Raw genomic sequence first — 16069 nt, 5'->3', positions numbered from 1 at the left:
TCACTTCATTTTTCGATGTCACGTGTCATCATATTTTTGACCTAGTTAGCGTCTATACAAAAATAAGGTAACGATTCGAGGAATTTAGTACTACTCCAATATGACATCATTAAAATAAGAACATTTATTATAATGAGTGATATATAAATACAATGTGTGTCCACGCAGATAATCGGAATAAGAATAATTGCACAATCGTTAAATGTACGACAACAGCAGCTCGAGCTCAATAGACAAGGCTTGGTCACACCGTCATAACAATCACTCCTTTGCTAGTCTAATATGTGCCAATCAGCTCGTTGGAGTTTACATACATAATATGCCTTATCGGCCGACAACGTCTCTCAAACTAGTCGCAACTCCATATGATTCAACGATCACATCGAATCCACAAACATATTAAAATGGGTAAATCAATATAATAAAGGTACAATATGAAATTTATTGTCATGCATTGGTGCTACACAGACAAAAAATATGCATGTATAAAATATTTTATTTTTACATCCATTCTATGTTTATGAAATGTCACGATGAACCATTAAACACATAAATTTCACATATCAAACGCTAGAAGTTATTTACCAAATCAAAGCACAGGTGACATTGATCTGCAGAATGGATTAGACTTCACTATAACATCCACAATAACAAATTATCAACACATTGTTGTTCCCACGTATGGAATTTGAGATAATAAAACTCGAAAATAAAGAATAAATTGGACACCGAGATTTACGTGGAAAACCCCTAAAAATTATTAGGGTAAAAACACGGACAAAATGAAAAAAATTCCACTATAATATTTTGTGGTGTACAACTCACTCACTGTGTTTCCAAAGAGAATACACACTCTCTTAATACAGGAGAACAAACACCTCACAAATATTATAGAACTAATAGGATGAGAGAAAACTCGAAGAAGGGATGATTTCAGAATGAAAGAGAAGCTCTATTTATAGAGCCCCTTGTCCGTGTGAAAACGCATATAAAAACGCGTTTTCTCCTCTGAATTTTCCCGAGTCAAATAATGTCAACCCCACGTTTTTGTTTCCGTTTTCAAATTCTTCAACCCCATTGAATGCTTCCATCATACATGAAATATTTCCTGTACTTGCCGACACACATAACCAATTTAAACTCCCTTGAATTTATTTACTCTAATATGGTTTGAATCAAAGAGCCCATAACTAGGCACGCGTGGCTTGATTGTAACACATAAAACTTGGTATAAAGCTGTTGTATTCTAACACGGACTCAAATCACTTGGACCTAAGCGAAGTTTGAGTCGGTTTGGCCAAAACATGTTTAATCCATCCAAAACCTACCACTTATATTTGAATTCTAGACAAGGTTACATCCATAGCCATTCACCAAGACACGATACACTCGTTCAAACAACTCAATGGAAATGTATATTACAAACTTTATAACCTTTTGGTAAATCTTTACACACAATTGAATAACAGATATTCGAAAAATGTATTTTAAAAGTTCAGCAACAAACTTCGAGAGAATGAACTTTGGTGCTTTTGTTTATAGTGCTTAAAAAAACTTCAATGTTTTCGGAAATTCTTGCTGCCGTTGACAATACTTTGCCTAGTACACTGAACGAATTTTGCCACGTGTCGCACTGTGAGATGGGACACGGGATTGTCATATTATGTAGAAGAAATATCGCATATATTTTATATACAGGTTTTACGCAAATTTATATGAGATTCATAAATATATCTAATGGTATATAAAACACACAGCAGAATATTTCTCTAAATGTGGTATAAATGAAGCAAAACTTGAACCCAACGTAGGCTACGTAGCTGCAATGATACAAAACCAACTGTAGCAAAACATTTTAACATAAATTGATCAAGAAGTGGCCCAAGGAAACTCGGCAGATTCAGCTTTCGAGCCGCATTTAATCGAAAAGATTCAGAAGGAAAACACAAATAAAAAATTCAAACGCAATGACATTCAGAGATGAGAAGATCAAGGCAGCTAAGATATAGTACGTTGAGCTTGATAACAATAAGTCTGTAACAGACAAAAGTGCCAAAACATAATAGGAGATAATCTACCTTAATCCAAACAAAGCATTACCAAGAACTCTTTGAAAAAAAGACTTAGATCTAAAATACAAACATGATTAATGTGTTTGTCCGTTCACCTGAAGCCAAGCACGTAGACGATTGAAAGCTATGTCATGGAGAATACGACCTGTCCCTCTTTGATCTTCTGCCAGCAGGTGAACGCCGAGGAGAGTAATCACGCCCACCTCCATATGGAGAACGTCTCGGAGAGTAATCACGTCCACCTCTATAAGGAGAACGCCTAGAAGACCTTTGGTATCCATAATCATCACGGCTCGAACCTCCACGATATGTGCCACGGTCACCTCGATAACCTTAACAAAAATGATGAGAAAGTTTTCACCATATCCAAAGACAAAGTTAAACTAAATAACTTACCACCATCACCCCGAGTGCTTTTGAGTCCAAGGTAATGACCAGGGGTGGGAGTCCTTCCACGTTTCCTCCGGGACTGCAAGGAAATAAATGGCCTCACTTCATGTACTCTAGCGAAGCAGTATCTATACTTAAATAAGTTGAAATAGAAACAACGCATATCTCACAGAATGGGAAAGAGCGGAGAAATAAAACCTCAAAAACATGAATGTAGATAAAACAGAGAAATCATATCTAACTTTCCCTGAATAGTTCAAATCTAGGAAAAGAAACATTGCAGAAAGATATACTAAGAAAGTCATTTCTCTCATTTGCCTAAATCAGAATCCAATAAAAAGAAAAAATGCCAGGTATGAAATACCATAAATGCTTGATTACAATGTTGATAAAGACCGTTGTTTATTTGAGAGTATTTGCTGAGGTTGTAAAGTTGTTGGACAATATAGTTGATATTTAGTTGATCAGATGCAAGTGAAAAGCTGTTTTAGCTTGTTCCAATGACTCATCATCTTTGGTTTCTGCCAACATAGCTAGCGCAATGTCTTCTGAATATAACCAGAAAACCTTCACGTCAAACAGACTATAATAGAATTAAATAGTCCAGGCAACCGTTTCTTAACAGACAGCTTACCCTCTCCACAGTTATGTACCGGCCTTCAAGAACTGATTGATCTAGGTATTTGATACAGCGGGTGGCATCATCAACAGAATCCATTGTGATAAAAGCAAAACCACGGGAAACACGGGAACGCGGTTCCACAACCAAAAATACTGATTTCACCTGTAATAAAATAGGGGAAAACAACAAATATTAACATGATAAAAGAAATCTAAGCTAAATCAAGAAAACAATTATGTGACACTCTCTATGATTGACAATCATTTCAATGCAGACATTTCAAGGGCTAAAATAGAAAATTATGCTTGTATGTCCGAAGGGGATTAACTTAATTCAAATTAAAATTAAGTTTCTTTGTTATGGGCCATATTTATTTAACAAATTTTTATTAGGAGCCTAATTACATCTGTCTTGGGACTCTGGACTTGTTCACGCTCTTTTATGGGCAACTTTAGCTTAAGCCGATATCACATAGTTAGTTTAGGATTTTCATATATAATTATGTAAACATGTTCAGAATATATCATTCATTTTTATCAAGAAAATTGCAAGATTCTCTTGAATTCTTATTGAACAAATCAATTGAACTTATCAAGATTCATTCTTATCAGTCATCTTGTGGTGTTGAATTTGGACTCGTTATCCTCAAATCTTCAAATGAATGGTATCCAAGAAATCAAAAACCTTAGCGAAATTCAGTTTGTGGTGGTTGTATAATCATTCGGTTGATTTTCCAACTTAAACCAAGATCTATCTTTTGGGATCATGGTTTTGTATTGTGGAGTTTCTGCAATTGAAAACATCCTAAGAAAGTATTTGGATTATTGATAGAGGTCGTTTATCATGACTCTCGTCAAATACACTTGATCAAAACAATTAACTACTCATGATCAGTTTGGTATGGAAGCACTTAGCCTAAAAGAATCTTTCATGAAGAAAAATATTTTTACGTGTTTTTATATAAAGCAGAAACTGTTTTCTATTTGGAGGCCTCTTGCTTGTTTAAGTGCTTTTTTTAAAAAAAAATGCCTAACCAACTGTACTTTTCAGCAAAAACGCTTTTTTGACAAAAGTTAGAAAATTATTCTCACTCCAAAAGCTTCTGTATCCAAACACAAACTTAGAGCTTGAACAGCTCAACTCTAGGTAATTAAAATATCTTATAAGATGTTCGCAAATATTTGTTAAATTATTTTGAAAATATGATGTTTAAAAACAAGTTATTCACATCTCATAATTTTTTTAAAAGACGTAAGATCATGCCAGTCGCCAGATAATTTCTTTTAAAACCATGAAAGTTTTATTTAAAATAACCTTAATATTTACCTTACATATCCCAAACTATCCTCCAATCCTTTCCGTCTCACTTTTTTCCTTCCTCCAATTCACTTGATTTGTTCCTCTTCTCTCTTCAATTTTTCCTCTCCAGTGACTTGTTTTATCCAAAAATTTAAGAGCTTAACTTTAGAAATAAATTTAAGATTATTATAAGTTGCTGTAAAATCTAAGTTCCAAATGCTTATATGATGCTTAAAATAACCTCAGCTACATGGGCTCTTGACAACTTTTCGAGCAAAAAAAAACCTCAACTCCTCAAGTGCTTCACTCAATTGCATCTAAAAGACATTCTAATGATAAAGTTCCACACAAAATCAAAACATGCCATACCCAATTTGTTAGTTTCAATTTTTCATAAAAGTGAAAAAATAAAATAGAAGGAGCAATTCACCTTTCCTTCTTTTGAGAAATGATCCTCAAGGTCTCGCTCAGTGACCCTCGTAGAAAGTCCCGTAACATAGAGTGTGTCTCCTTTGTTAACAGCTTCAGTCCTGCAGGACAGATCGAGAAGAATGTCAACTATGATCGATACATCAAATGACAATCTACAACACGAGAAAACTGCAAAACTGAACGTAACACATATTGTAACTTGCCTGCCACGATCTCTAGACCCAGACCTGGACCTAGACTTGGGCCTTGGCCTCGACCATGATCTAGATCTAGATCGAGATCGAGAATTAGACCTTGATCTTGACCTCGATTTCATTTTTTTTCTTCCCATGGAGGAGAGTGGGCATAGCTAAAGCAAATATGAGGTAGAACAGAAGGTCAAACACTTAGTATGAACAGAAGTAGCAGTAAATACGACTGAAGACAGTTAAACTTCATCTTTTTGTACAATAACAAACCACGTCAAGAAGTATCTTTCAATGAAAACAAAGACCATCCATGGCTACCAGATCGAATCTAAAGAGTGAAACTTATACAAGGTTTATTAGCAATCACATTGGCTGTTGAAAAAGCTATAGCTGAACTGGATATGACAGTGAGAAGTGAGAACTAGATTCAAAAAATAAAAAATGCTTGGTAACAGCTCAGACTATTGCAACGTTTTACCTACAGCAACAGCAGACTGTAATATATAAGTCCGCTTTCCTATATGATAGTTTCTTCCAGAGAACTGTGACATACAAATGGTTGGTGCATTACTTTACTTAAATAAGAATTGAAACCAGCCATGGTACATCTACTCAATTTTCGCACTTTTGAAGTAGGAGGGCAAGAAAAATAAAACATACATCAATTATATCATAAAAGTGACTGGTCTGTCTCTTAAATAAAAGTGGATCATGTCCCCATCTTTTCTAAACAACGGAAAAATCCAATTTAATATGCTAATACACAAACCGATGCAGTATCCAGGTGAAGTTCCAAATTCCCTTCTCTCCATACATAAAAGCCTGAATTTATTTCATTCCGCTGACATAATACACATCACATTAAAATTTTGAGCCACTAAAATCTAAATATTCTCACCATGAGAAATAACCACCGCACATAATACCAGGCCTTCTAGGAACCACAAGGCCAGCTCATTCCGTGGCGGATATGGCACCCACCCCAAAAATAAGAAAATTCCCGAATTCGACATGTTATTTTTCCATAAATAGGAGTTTTGTCTGCAAAACACATTGGCCCACAGACGAAAACAGCAGACGACAAACATCACAATGCCAATTTAGCTATTGTTTTTCACGCAATCGGAAAACCAAAATATAAAGCCCCCTTCAACTGAAAGAATCTGGTCAGAAAATCCTAAATTAAATCAAAACGATCAAAAAGCGATGTCAAGGAAGCAATTAAAAAAATTACCGTGCACGAGGAGAATCAGCCTGCAGAATGGAAAAACAATCTGTTAAGACTTATTGAAAAGCACAAAAAAATCGATATTTGACTGATTTTCATACAAAACATCATAAGAGACGGAGATCTTGCCATGGTGGGGGTAAAACCCTAAATCGCGAGTGCTCCAAGGGCTTCGAGCAGTTAATTCAACTTTCTACGCAAATAAACGAAACCCGGTGCAAATGCGCTATGGAATTAGGTTCTATTTATACGTAAGTGCAATGGAATTAGAAGAAAATTAATAATAATACTAATTTAAAAAAACACATAAACTTGCGTGAGACGGTCTCATGGATCGTATTTTGTGAGACGAATCTTTTATTTAGGTCATCCATTAAAAGTATTACTTTTTATGCTAAGAATATTATTTTTTATTATTAATATCGGTAGAATTGACCCGTTTCACAAATAAAGATTTGTAAGATCGTCTAACAGAAGACCTATTCTTTTAAAAAAATCCAAAGCTCGATATCAATAAAAACTTCTCCCAAAAAAATATTTATTAACTCTTTGTTTTTAAGTTTTAAGCACAAATTTTTATTTATACATATTTTTAATTCGTACTCATTTTTTCATAGAGAATTTTTAACAATCTCTAAATTTAAGATATTGATAATTTATTTATTAATTTAGAAATCTGAGTGATCAAGTGTAAGGCCATCTACAATCCATAAATCTATTTTGGTGCAATTTCTGTACCAAAATAGTGCAGTTTCTGCACCAAATATAACATTCATCTCCAACACATTTACTTCAAATCTTACACTAAAAAATATATTCCTAGAATATTCTTTTTGTTTACTATTTATTATTTATAAATTTAACAATATAATTATAATTAATGTTAATATTAGTATTATAATTATAATTTTATTTATATTACTAGTTAAATTTATTTATTTGATTTTTATATATATTGACTCTAATATTTATAATACGAATTAATAAAAATGCTTCATTATTAAAATTGACATAATTTTAATACAAATAATTTATTTTTAGAACTTAATATGAATCCAAATTCAAACATCTTAACAACTATATTCCTTCCATAAATGATCAATTAAAGCATTTCGTAGTGCATAGTGAGCATCTTTGTCTTTTATACTTTTATATTGAGCGAGAAATTCTTGAAATCTGATATTCTCATCGACAATCATTTCTACATCCGGAGTTGGTGCTTCTCTCATCAACAATCTGATATATTTATAAATTTATATAATTAAATATTTTAATTTTTATGATTTTATATTTAATTATTAAAATAATACAATAAATATTATCTAATTATTAAAAAAAGAAAAATGCTCTGCGCCAAATTTGGCGCATAGGAAATGGAGCTGCGCTATTTTGCTCCATTGGAGATGATTCTTGCACCAAAATAGCGTAAAAACGACATTTTGGCGCAGGGTTGGAGATGACCTAATAATATAATGAATAGCTATTTAACATGTACAGGGTTTTTGGAAAATGATTAGAAAAATAAATATCATAAGAAAATCATTTGAAAATTTTTGAAAAATGGTGTCAATGTCCAAAATTTATATTTATACTATCTATAATGGCCGAGCACCAACTTTTCTTCCAACTCCGCTCAAAAACTATAATTGGCGGTATGTTTGCTATATTTTTTGAAATAAAATTTGCTGGAGTTATCAGTCAATTTACCACCAAATTTGTTATACTGTTTATGGCTTTAGTTTCATTCTTTCATTTTGGCATAAATTATTCGTTACAAGTTGAAGAAATCTCAGGAGAGGGGCAACTTAATCCCAACATCATATTGCTAAGTATTATATCTCAAATTTCTCAACCATTCAAAAATTACACTTATATATAAGAAGCATACATAATATGTATTCTATTACTGACTATGTACATTACGGTGTCATGGTCACTGATATATATATTAGTGGTCGAAGCACAAATGTTGCATATGCGACGTTGTTGGATTATAATCTATAATTGGGTTGTGTGTGTTAATGTGGTTTCATTTGTGTAGATGAAAATTAGGGAGTGATGAGTTTGTCTCACATAGGAAAATAAAAGTGGTATAAATGAACTTATATTAAATTAAATTTATGAAAAATATAAGAATGATTGGTCAACATTTTCTCTCTTTCGCGTGGAGTGTAGATCAATGGCACGATTTGCACTGGAAAATGCTTGACTTGGGTGCAAGTGTATGAACACGACATGTGTGCGTCGAGTGTTGGATATTTAAGATCATGTTATAATCAATCGTTTATTGGGCTTTGATCTCACGCAATAGTGTAGTCTCTCATGTCCACTGATCCTTAGTATGGGTTTTGCGCTGCCACGATGTAAGGAAATAAAGTTGTGTATCTGCTAACAGATATAATTTTCGACATGTGGTAAGTGTTTGATCTTAAAAATTGGTATTATAATGAGGTCAAAAGTTCGAGTCACCCCAAAAGAAATTTCTGGCTGGGTGTTGGAGTGTCCATGGTCGCACCCATCAATTATTATGTATGCTCGTACGCAGCGTGGTTTGCACTGCCTAGGGCTTAACATCTCGATCCAATGGCACCCACACATTGCGGTCTCTTATGTCTACTCATAGCTTAATATGAGCTTTGTGCTGCCACAATAATGTTGTAAATCTGCTAACAACTATAATATTTTTTCTAGTGGTAAGCGATTGATTATAACATGATGTTAAATATCAATGCCAATAAATTAAATCATGGTAGAAAAAACATCTTTATTTTTATCAAATACTTGACGTACAATCACATTATTTTCCTTCTATAATAGCATATAGTAATGATAATTTTTATTTTTCAAAGCTCAATGAAAATAATTTAATATTTATAATACACTATTAAAATTTGTAACAATGAAAAGCAATTTTTTTTGTCAACTATCTTATCTTATTTTGAGTTTAATCTATTAGTTATAAAACTTTAACCTTGGTGCACTAACTTTTGACACGATAGTTTTCAATGTTATGTCAATATTTTTTAACACCACGTTAGAACTCCAATTAAATAGACTAAAAGCCAAAAAAATCAAATTTACAGTGTCAGAACAAAACTTTTAATATACAGTCGACAAAAACTCGAAATGAAATTCCACAACATAATATTAGATTTTATTTATTATTAGTACAACCTATAGAGCGTTTTATTGTCACAAACCTAATTTTATTTTATTTATTGTTAGTGTAAAATTATTAAAAATTATTTTGTCACTCGTCCTTTTCATAGCCTCATCTTATTTTATTTATTATCAGTACAACTCTCACTCTTCCCACACCCCCTTCACACAAGCATCTTATTGTGTTATCAAGAATTTCAACATTTTTCGTAATGACCTCTTTCGCATATTTTGACCAATTTAGGGTGAAAAATGGGGAGTTGATGGTTCAGCTTTTCCGTAGAGTTGACATGTGTGGTTTAATTTTTTTTTTTTTTTGCCTCAATGTTTTTGTATATTGTGCCCTTCTTGGAATTGATGGATGATGCCAATTTGTTCAAACTGCTACATTTTTTCTCAACGATATTTTATTGTTTTATATTAGGACAGACCACCGATCCAGCTGTTGTTCGAGTGGTCGTCTCCTCCATAAAGACCCTTAAAGCCTCTTGAGTGACATAACAATGGTTGTTGAAGAGCAAGAAACTAGCATTTATATTTGTTGTTCACATTGTGGCTCTTGTGACTGAGTTTACATTCTCAATTATGAGATAAATTTTCCACAAAAGGCCAGGGGTGGACGTTCACGATATATGGAATATTATTTAAGAAATTTTTGCTAAATAAAAACTTCATATCAGTATAACATGTTACATTTTTTTTATGTTTATATTATATGCATAATTTGAAACAAATTATGCCCAATACATTTAAAATCTCTAGCTCCACACCTACAAACGATGCCATCAATTTTCGAGTACGAGCTCGAGAAACTCAATATTTATATGAGTCAAGTCCGAGTTTAAAATTTAAAACTCAATCGAGTTTGAACCTATAAAATTTAAATTGAATCGAGCTCAACTAGTGTGATACTCGAGCCCGACTTTCATGTGCAACCCTAGTTGTGACTGTTGAGTCAAATATCTCTATCGTAATTATTATTCAATTTACAGGATCTTATTTTCCAAAAAAAATAAAAATAAACATACACCACACACTTGACCCTTTTACTAAAAACTCCCGAGTATTTTTAGAACAAAAAATTGATGATGCTTCTTAATATTTTTTTTATTAGTTGTATAGAATATGAATAAAATTAAAATTTTCTGATTTTTAATAAGTTTTTAGTTGTAAAACAAAAAATATTTGGGGTAATATTTCGATTTACCCCAAATATTTTATATAAATAAAGATTTTATTTCATATACTTATTAATATCGGCAATGGGTGGGCCAATAGATGGCAGACCATTTTTGGTGGAGAAATGTTTAAAAAACGTGGGCTGCTCAAAATAATGCGAGGGATTTCAGACGGAAATTTAAGAAGACGTGTTTTATACGCGTCTTCACATTGACAGGAGGCTCTATAAATAGAGCTCCCCCCTTCATTCTGAAATCATCTCTTCTTCGAGTTTTCTTTCATCTTATAAGCATTTGAGTGCTTAGTTCTATAATATTTATGAGGTGTTTTGTTCTCCTGTATTAAGAGAGTGTGTGTTCTCTTTGGAAACACAGTGAGTGAGTTGTACACCACAAAATATTATAGTGGAATTCTTTTCATCTTGCTCGTGGTTTTTACCCTAATAATTTTTAGGGGTTTTCCACGTAAATCTCGGTGTCCATTTTATTCTTTATTTTCGGGTTTTATTATCTCAAATTCCGCACGTGGGACCAACAAGTGGTATCAGAGCCTTGGTTTAAAATTTCTTAAAATTCTGAGTATGCTCTGTGGTTGCAGCCTAGACTGATCTTCCACATCAGAAAAATATTTTTTGAGATTTTTTATTTAAGGGGGGATTATTTTGTCCGGTCTACTAAATTGTTGTAGACATAATAGCGGGAAGGTACGAGATAGCAAAGTTCAATGGAAGCAATTTTATGCTGTGGAAAATAAAGATACAAGCAGTTTTAAGAAAGGAGAATTGCTTGGCGGCTATTGGAGATAGACCGGTGGAGATTGCGGATGATGGAAAGTGGAACGAGATGAATGATAATGATGTTGGCAATTTACACTTGGCTATAGCTGACGAAGTTTTGTCAAGTATCTCTGAGATAAAAACAGCCAAAGTTATATGGGATACTCTGACAAAGATGTACGAGGTCAAGTCGCTATACTACATAATTTTCCTAAAGAGAAGGCTTTATACTCTTCGGATGGCGAAATCTTCATCGATGACCCACCATATCAACACAATAAATACTCTATTTGCCCAACTCACTTCCATGGGGCATAAAATAGGGGAAAATGAACATACAGAGCTTCTACTTCAAAGTCTACCAGATTCATATGATCAATTTATCATCAACATAACCAACAATATTCTTATGGGCTTTCTAAAATTCGACGATGTCTTGACTGCGGTTCTCGGAGAAGAAAGCCGGCGCAAGAATAAGGAAGACATGTTGGTAACTTCGAAGCAGGCAAAGACTTTGCCGATGATAAGAGGAAGATTTATGGACCGTGACTCCAGTGAGAGCCAAAGGCGAGGTAGATCAAAGTCGAGAAGTAAGAAGAAAAATATTTAATGCTTTAAATGTGGCGGTAAAGGGAACTTCAAGAAAGAGTGTACGAGAATCGCTAAAAGCTCTCAAGGAAATGTGGCCAGTACTTCAGGCAGTGATGAAATATTATTCAGTGAAGCAGCAACTGTTGCAGAAGGCAGTCACAAATTTTGTGATACATGGATTATGGATTCAGGAGCGATGTGGCACATGACGTCTCGGAGAGAATGGTTTGATCATTATGAACCAGTCTCAGGAGGATCTGTATTCATGGGAAATGACCATGCCTTGGAAATCGCTGGGGTCGACTATCAAAATTAAAACGTTTGATGGCACCATTCGCACCATACAGGAGGTACGACATGTGAAGGGACTGACGAAAAATCTTTTGTCCTTGGGGCAATTGGATGATATCGGGTGCAAAACTCGGATCGAGGACGGGATCATGAAAATTGTGAAGGACGCGCTTGTGGTTATGAAAGCAGAAAAAGTTGCTGCAAATCTGTATGTACTATTGGGGAAAACACACAAAGAGGCAGAACTAGCTGTTGCATCAATTGGTTCAGGAGAAGAATTAACAGTGTTATGGCATAGAAAGCTCGGGCATATGTCAGAACGAGGGTTGAAAATTCTCTCAGAACGGAAGCTGCTGTCGGGACTTACAAAAGTGTCACTACCCTTTTGTGAACACTGTGTTACCAGTAAACAACACAGATTAAAGTTTGGCACTTCTACTGCCAGGAGCAAAAGCATATTGGAGCTGATTCATTCGGATGTTTGGCAAGCACCGGTTGTATCCCTAGGAGGAGCGAGATACTTTGTCTCGTTCATTGATGATTTCTCTAGGAGATATTGGATGTATCCAATCAAGAAGAAATCAGATGTTTTCCAAGTCTTCAAAGATTTCAAAGCGCGAGTTGAACTTGATTCTGAAAAAAATCAAGTGTTTGAGGACTGACAATGGAGGAGAATATACCAGTGACGAGTTTGATGCATTTTGTCAACATGAGGGCATCAAGATACAGTTCACGGCGGCTTACATAACTCAACAGAATGGAGTGGCGGAGCGGATGAACAGGACCTTTTTGGACAGAACAAGAGCTATTTTGAGGACTGTAGGTCTAGAAAAGTCATTTTGGGTAGAAGCAGTCAAAACCGCTTGTTATATTATCAATCGTTCTCCTTCAGTGGCGATTGATCGGAAGACTCCGATGGAGATGTGGACCGGGAAGCCGACAGATTATTCTCATTTGCATACATTTGGAAGTCCGGTGTACGTTCTGTATAATGAACAAAAAAGATCAAAGTTGGATTCGAAATCCAGAAAATGTATCTTCTTGGGTTATCCTGATGGAGTAAAGGGGTTTCGCTTGTGGGATCCTACTGTTCACAAGCTTGTCATCAGCAGGGATGTTATCTTCGAGGAAGATAAAGTAAAGGGAGACAAAGGCACATCGAATTCAGAAACTACTATTTTTCAGGTGGAAAATAAGACGGACGAAGGTCAAGTTTCTTGTGAAGCAGTACCAGAGCATGAAGAACAAGAACATGTTGAGTCTGAGGTTTCTAATGTGAGGCAGTCAACTCGAGATAGAAGACCACCAGGTTGGCTTTCAGATTATGTCACTGAAAGCAACATTGTATATTGTCTATTATCAGAAGATGTTGAGCCATCGAGTTTCCACGAGGCTACTCAAAGCTCGGATGTATCTTTGTTGATGATAGCAATGGAAGAAGAATTGGAGGCATTAGACAGGAATAAAACTTGGGATCTTGTTACACTACCACGAGGGAGGAAAGCCATCGGTAACATATGGGTCTATAAGATCAAGCGAGATGGCAATAACCAAGTGGAGCAGTATCGTGCTAGATTGGTGGTAAAAGGGTATGCTCCGAAAGAAGGCATTGACTTCAATGAGATATTTTCCCCTGTGGTTCGGCTTACAACAGTCAGAGTGATGTTGGCATTGTGTGCGGTGTTTGACCTACATCTAGAACAACTAGATGTGAAAACGGCGTTTCTTCATGGAGATCTTGAAGAAGAAATCTATATGCTCCAGCCAGAAGGTTTTGCGGAAAAAGGCAAAGAGAACTTGGTTTGCAGGTTGAAGAAATCTCTGTACGGTCTCAAACAGGCGCCGAGGTGTTGGTACAAGATATTTGATTCTTATAGCATGAGCCTTGGATACAACAGACTGAGTGCAGACCCTTATACATATTTCAAGAGGTCTGGTGATGATTATATTATTTTGCTGTTGTATGTGGACGACATGTTGGTAGCAGGCCCCAACAAAGATCAGGTCCAAGGATTGAAGACACAGTTGGCTAGAGAATTTGATATGAAGGACTTGGGACCAGCAAACAAGATTCTAGGGATGCAAGTTCATCGAGATAGAAGCAACAGAAAGATTTGGCTTTCCCAGAAAAATTATTTGAAGAAAATCTTGCACCGCTTCAACATGCAAGATAGTAAGCCAATTTCGACCCCTCTTCCTGTTAACTTCAAGTTATCCTCCGAGATGTGTCCTAGCAGTGAAACAAAGAGGATGGAGATGTCTCGAGTACCATATGCATCAGCAGTGGGGAGTTTGATGTTCGCCATGATTTGTACAAGAACGGACATTGCTCAAGCAGTGAGAGCAGTTAGTCGGTATATGGCGAATCCTGGACGAGAGCATTGGAGCACTGTTAAGAGGATCCTTAGATACATTAAGGGTACCTCGAATGCTGCATTATGTTATGGAGGATCGGATTTTACACTCAGGGACTTTGTCGATTCAGATTATGCAGGTGATCTTGATAAGAGGAAATCTACTACTGGTTATGTGTTTACACTAGCAGGGGGAGCAATAACCTGGGTTTCAAAACTGCAGATAGTTGTGGCATTATCTACAACAGAGGCAGAATATATGGCAGCTACTCAAGCTTGCAAAGAGGCAATATGGATCAAAAGGTTATTGGAGGAGATCGGGCACAAACAAGAGAATGTTCCTTTGTTTTGTGATAGTCAGAGTCCCTTGCACATCGCAAGGAATCCAGCCTTTCATTCTAGGACTAAACACATTGGAGTGCAATTTCACTTTGTACGAGAAGTAGTAGAAGAAGGAAGTGTGGATATGCAGAAGATTCATACGATGGACAACATAGCTGATTTTCTGACCAAGCCAGTGAACACTGATAAGTTTGAGTGGTGTAGATCCTCAAGTGGCCTAGCAGAAACGTAAGCAGCAGGTAATGGCAAGATTGAAAGGATGTGTGGAGATGTGTTTGATTCTCAATCAAATCTCCAAGTGAGAGAAATATCGGCAATGGGTGGGCCAATAGATGGCAGACCATAGTTGGTGGAGAAATGTTTAAGAACGTGGGCTGCTCAAAATAATGCGAGGGATTTCAGACGAAAATTTAAGAAGACGCGTTTTATACGCGTCTTCACATTGACAGAAAGCTCTATAAATAGAGCTCCCCCCTTCATTCTGAAATCATCATTTCTTCGAGTTTTGCCTCAATGTTTTTGTATATTGTGCCCTTCTTGGAATTGATGGATGATGCCAATTTGTTCAAACTGCTACATTTTTTCTCAACGATGTTTTATTGTTTTATATTAGGACAGACCACCGATCCAGCTGTTGTTCGAGTGGTCGTCTCCTCCATAAAGACCCTTAAAGCCTCTTGAGTGACATAACAATGGTTGTTGAAGAGCAAGAAACTAGCATTTATATTTGTTGTTCGTATTGTGGCTCTTGTGACTGAGTTTACATTCTCAATTATGAGATAAATTTTCCACAAAAGGCCAGGGGTGGACGTTCACGATATATGGAATATCATATCCAGATATGATATTTTTCAATATTTTTTTTAAATTTCTAATATTATTTAAGAAATTTTTGCTAAAGATAAACTTCATATCAGTATAACATGTTACATTTTTTTTATGTTTATATTATATGCATAATTTGAAACAAATTATGCCCAATACATTTAAAATCTCTAGCTCCACACCTACAAATGATGCCATCAATTTTCGAGTACGAGCTCGAGAAACTCAATATTTATATGAGTCAAGTCCGAGTTTAAAATTTAAAACTCAATCGAGTTCGAACCTATAAAATTTAAATTGAATCGAGCTCAACTAGTGTGAT

General features: G+C 35.2%; 1 protein-coding gene across 2 annotated transcripts; it reads right to left on the bottom strand.

Moving 5' to 3' along the window:
* Positions 1 to 1999: 1999 nt before the first annotated feature.
* Positions 2000 to 6478, bottom strand: LOC142549926 (putative RNA-binding protein C25G10.01). Of its 2 annotated transcripts, XM_075659160.1 has the most exons (7): positions 6361 to 6478; positions 6238 to 6257; positions 5019 to 5164; positions 4814 to 4913; positions 3097 to 3246; positions 2469 to 2541; positions 2000 to 2404 (listed from the first exon to the last, which is right to left on the bottom strand). In XM_075659160.1, the coding sequence occupies exons 3-7, from the start codon at positions 5144 to 5146 to the stop codon at positions 2202 to 2204; spliced, it is 654 nt and encodes a 217-aa protein (XP_075515275.1). In that variant the 5' UTR covers positions 5147 to 5164; positions 6238 to 6257; positions 6361 to 6478; the 3' UTR covers positions 2000 to 2201. The 2 variants fall into 2 exon arrangements, with proteins under 2 accessions (XP_075515275.1, XP_075515276.1); XM_075659161.1 differs by lacking the exons at positions 6238 to 6257; positions 6361 to 6478 and having other exon boundaries at positions 2472 to 2541; positions 5019 to 5988.
* Between the last annotated feature and the right edge of the window lie 9591 nt (positions 6479 to 16069).

Source organism: Primulina tabacum, chromosome 6 (genome assembly GCF_025594145.1).
Source record: "Primulina tabacum isolate GXHZ01 chromosome 6, ASM2559414v2, whole genome shotgun sequence".
Lineage (NCBI taxonomy): Eukaryota > Viridiplantae > Streptophyta > Magnoliopsida > Lamiales > Gesneriaceae > Primulina > Primulina tabacum.
The sequence above is the reverse complement of the archived record's forward strand: the minus strand, read 5'-3'. Positions and strand labels throughout refer to the sequence as shown.

What these genes read in the sequence shown, in the direction of transcription:
- LOC142549926 (XM_075659160.1), bottom strand. Translation starts at nt 5,146, where the DNA reads ATGGGAAGAAAAAAAATGAAATCGAGGTCAAGATCAAGGTCTAATTCT. An exon ending in GGTACATAACTGTGGAGAGG is followed by an intron (nt 2,542 to 3,096) that starts GTAAGCTGTCTG and finishes ATTTCCTTGCAG; the next exon opens with TCCCGGAGGAAACGTGGAAG. An exon ending in AAGCACTCGGGGTGATGGTG is followed by an intron (nt 2,405 to 2,468) that starts GTAAGTTATTTA and finishes ATTTTTGTTAAG; the next exon opens with GTTATCGAGGTGACCGTGGC.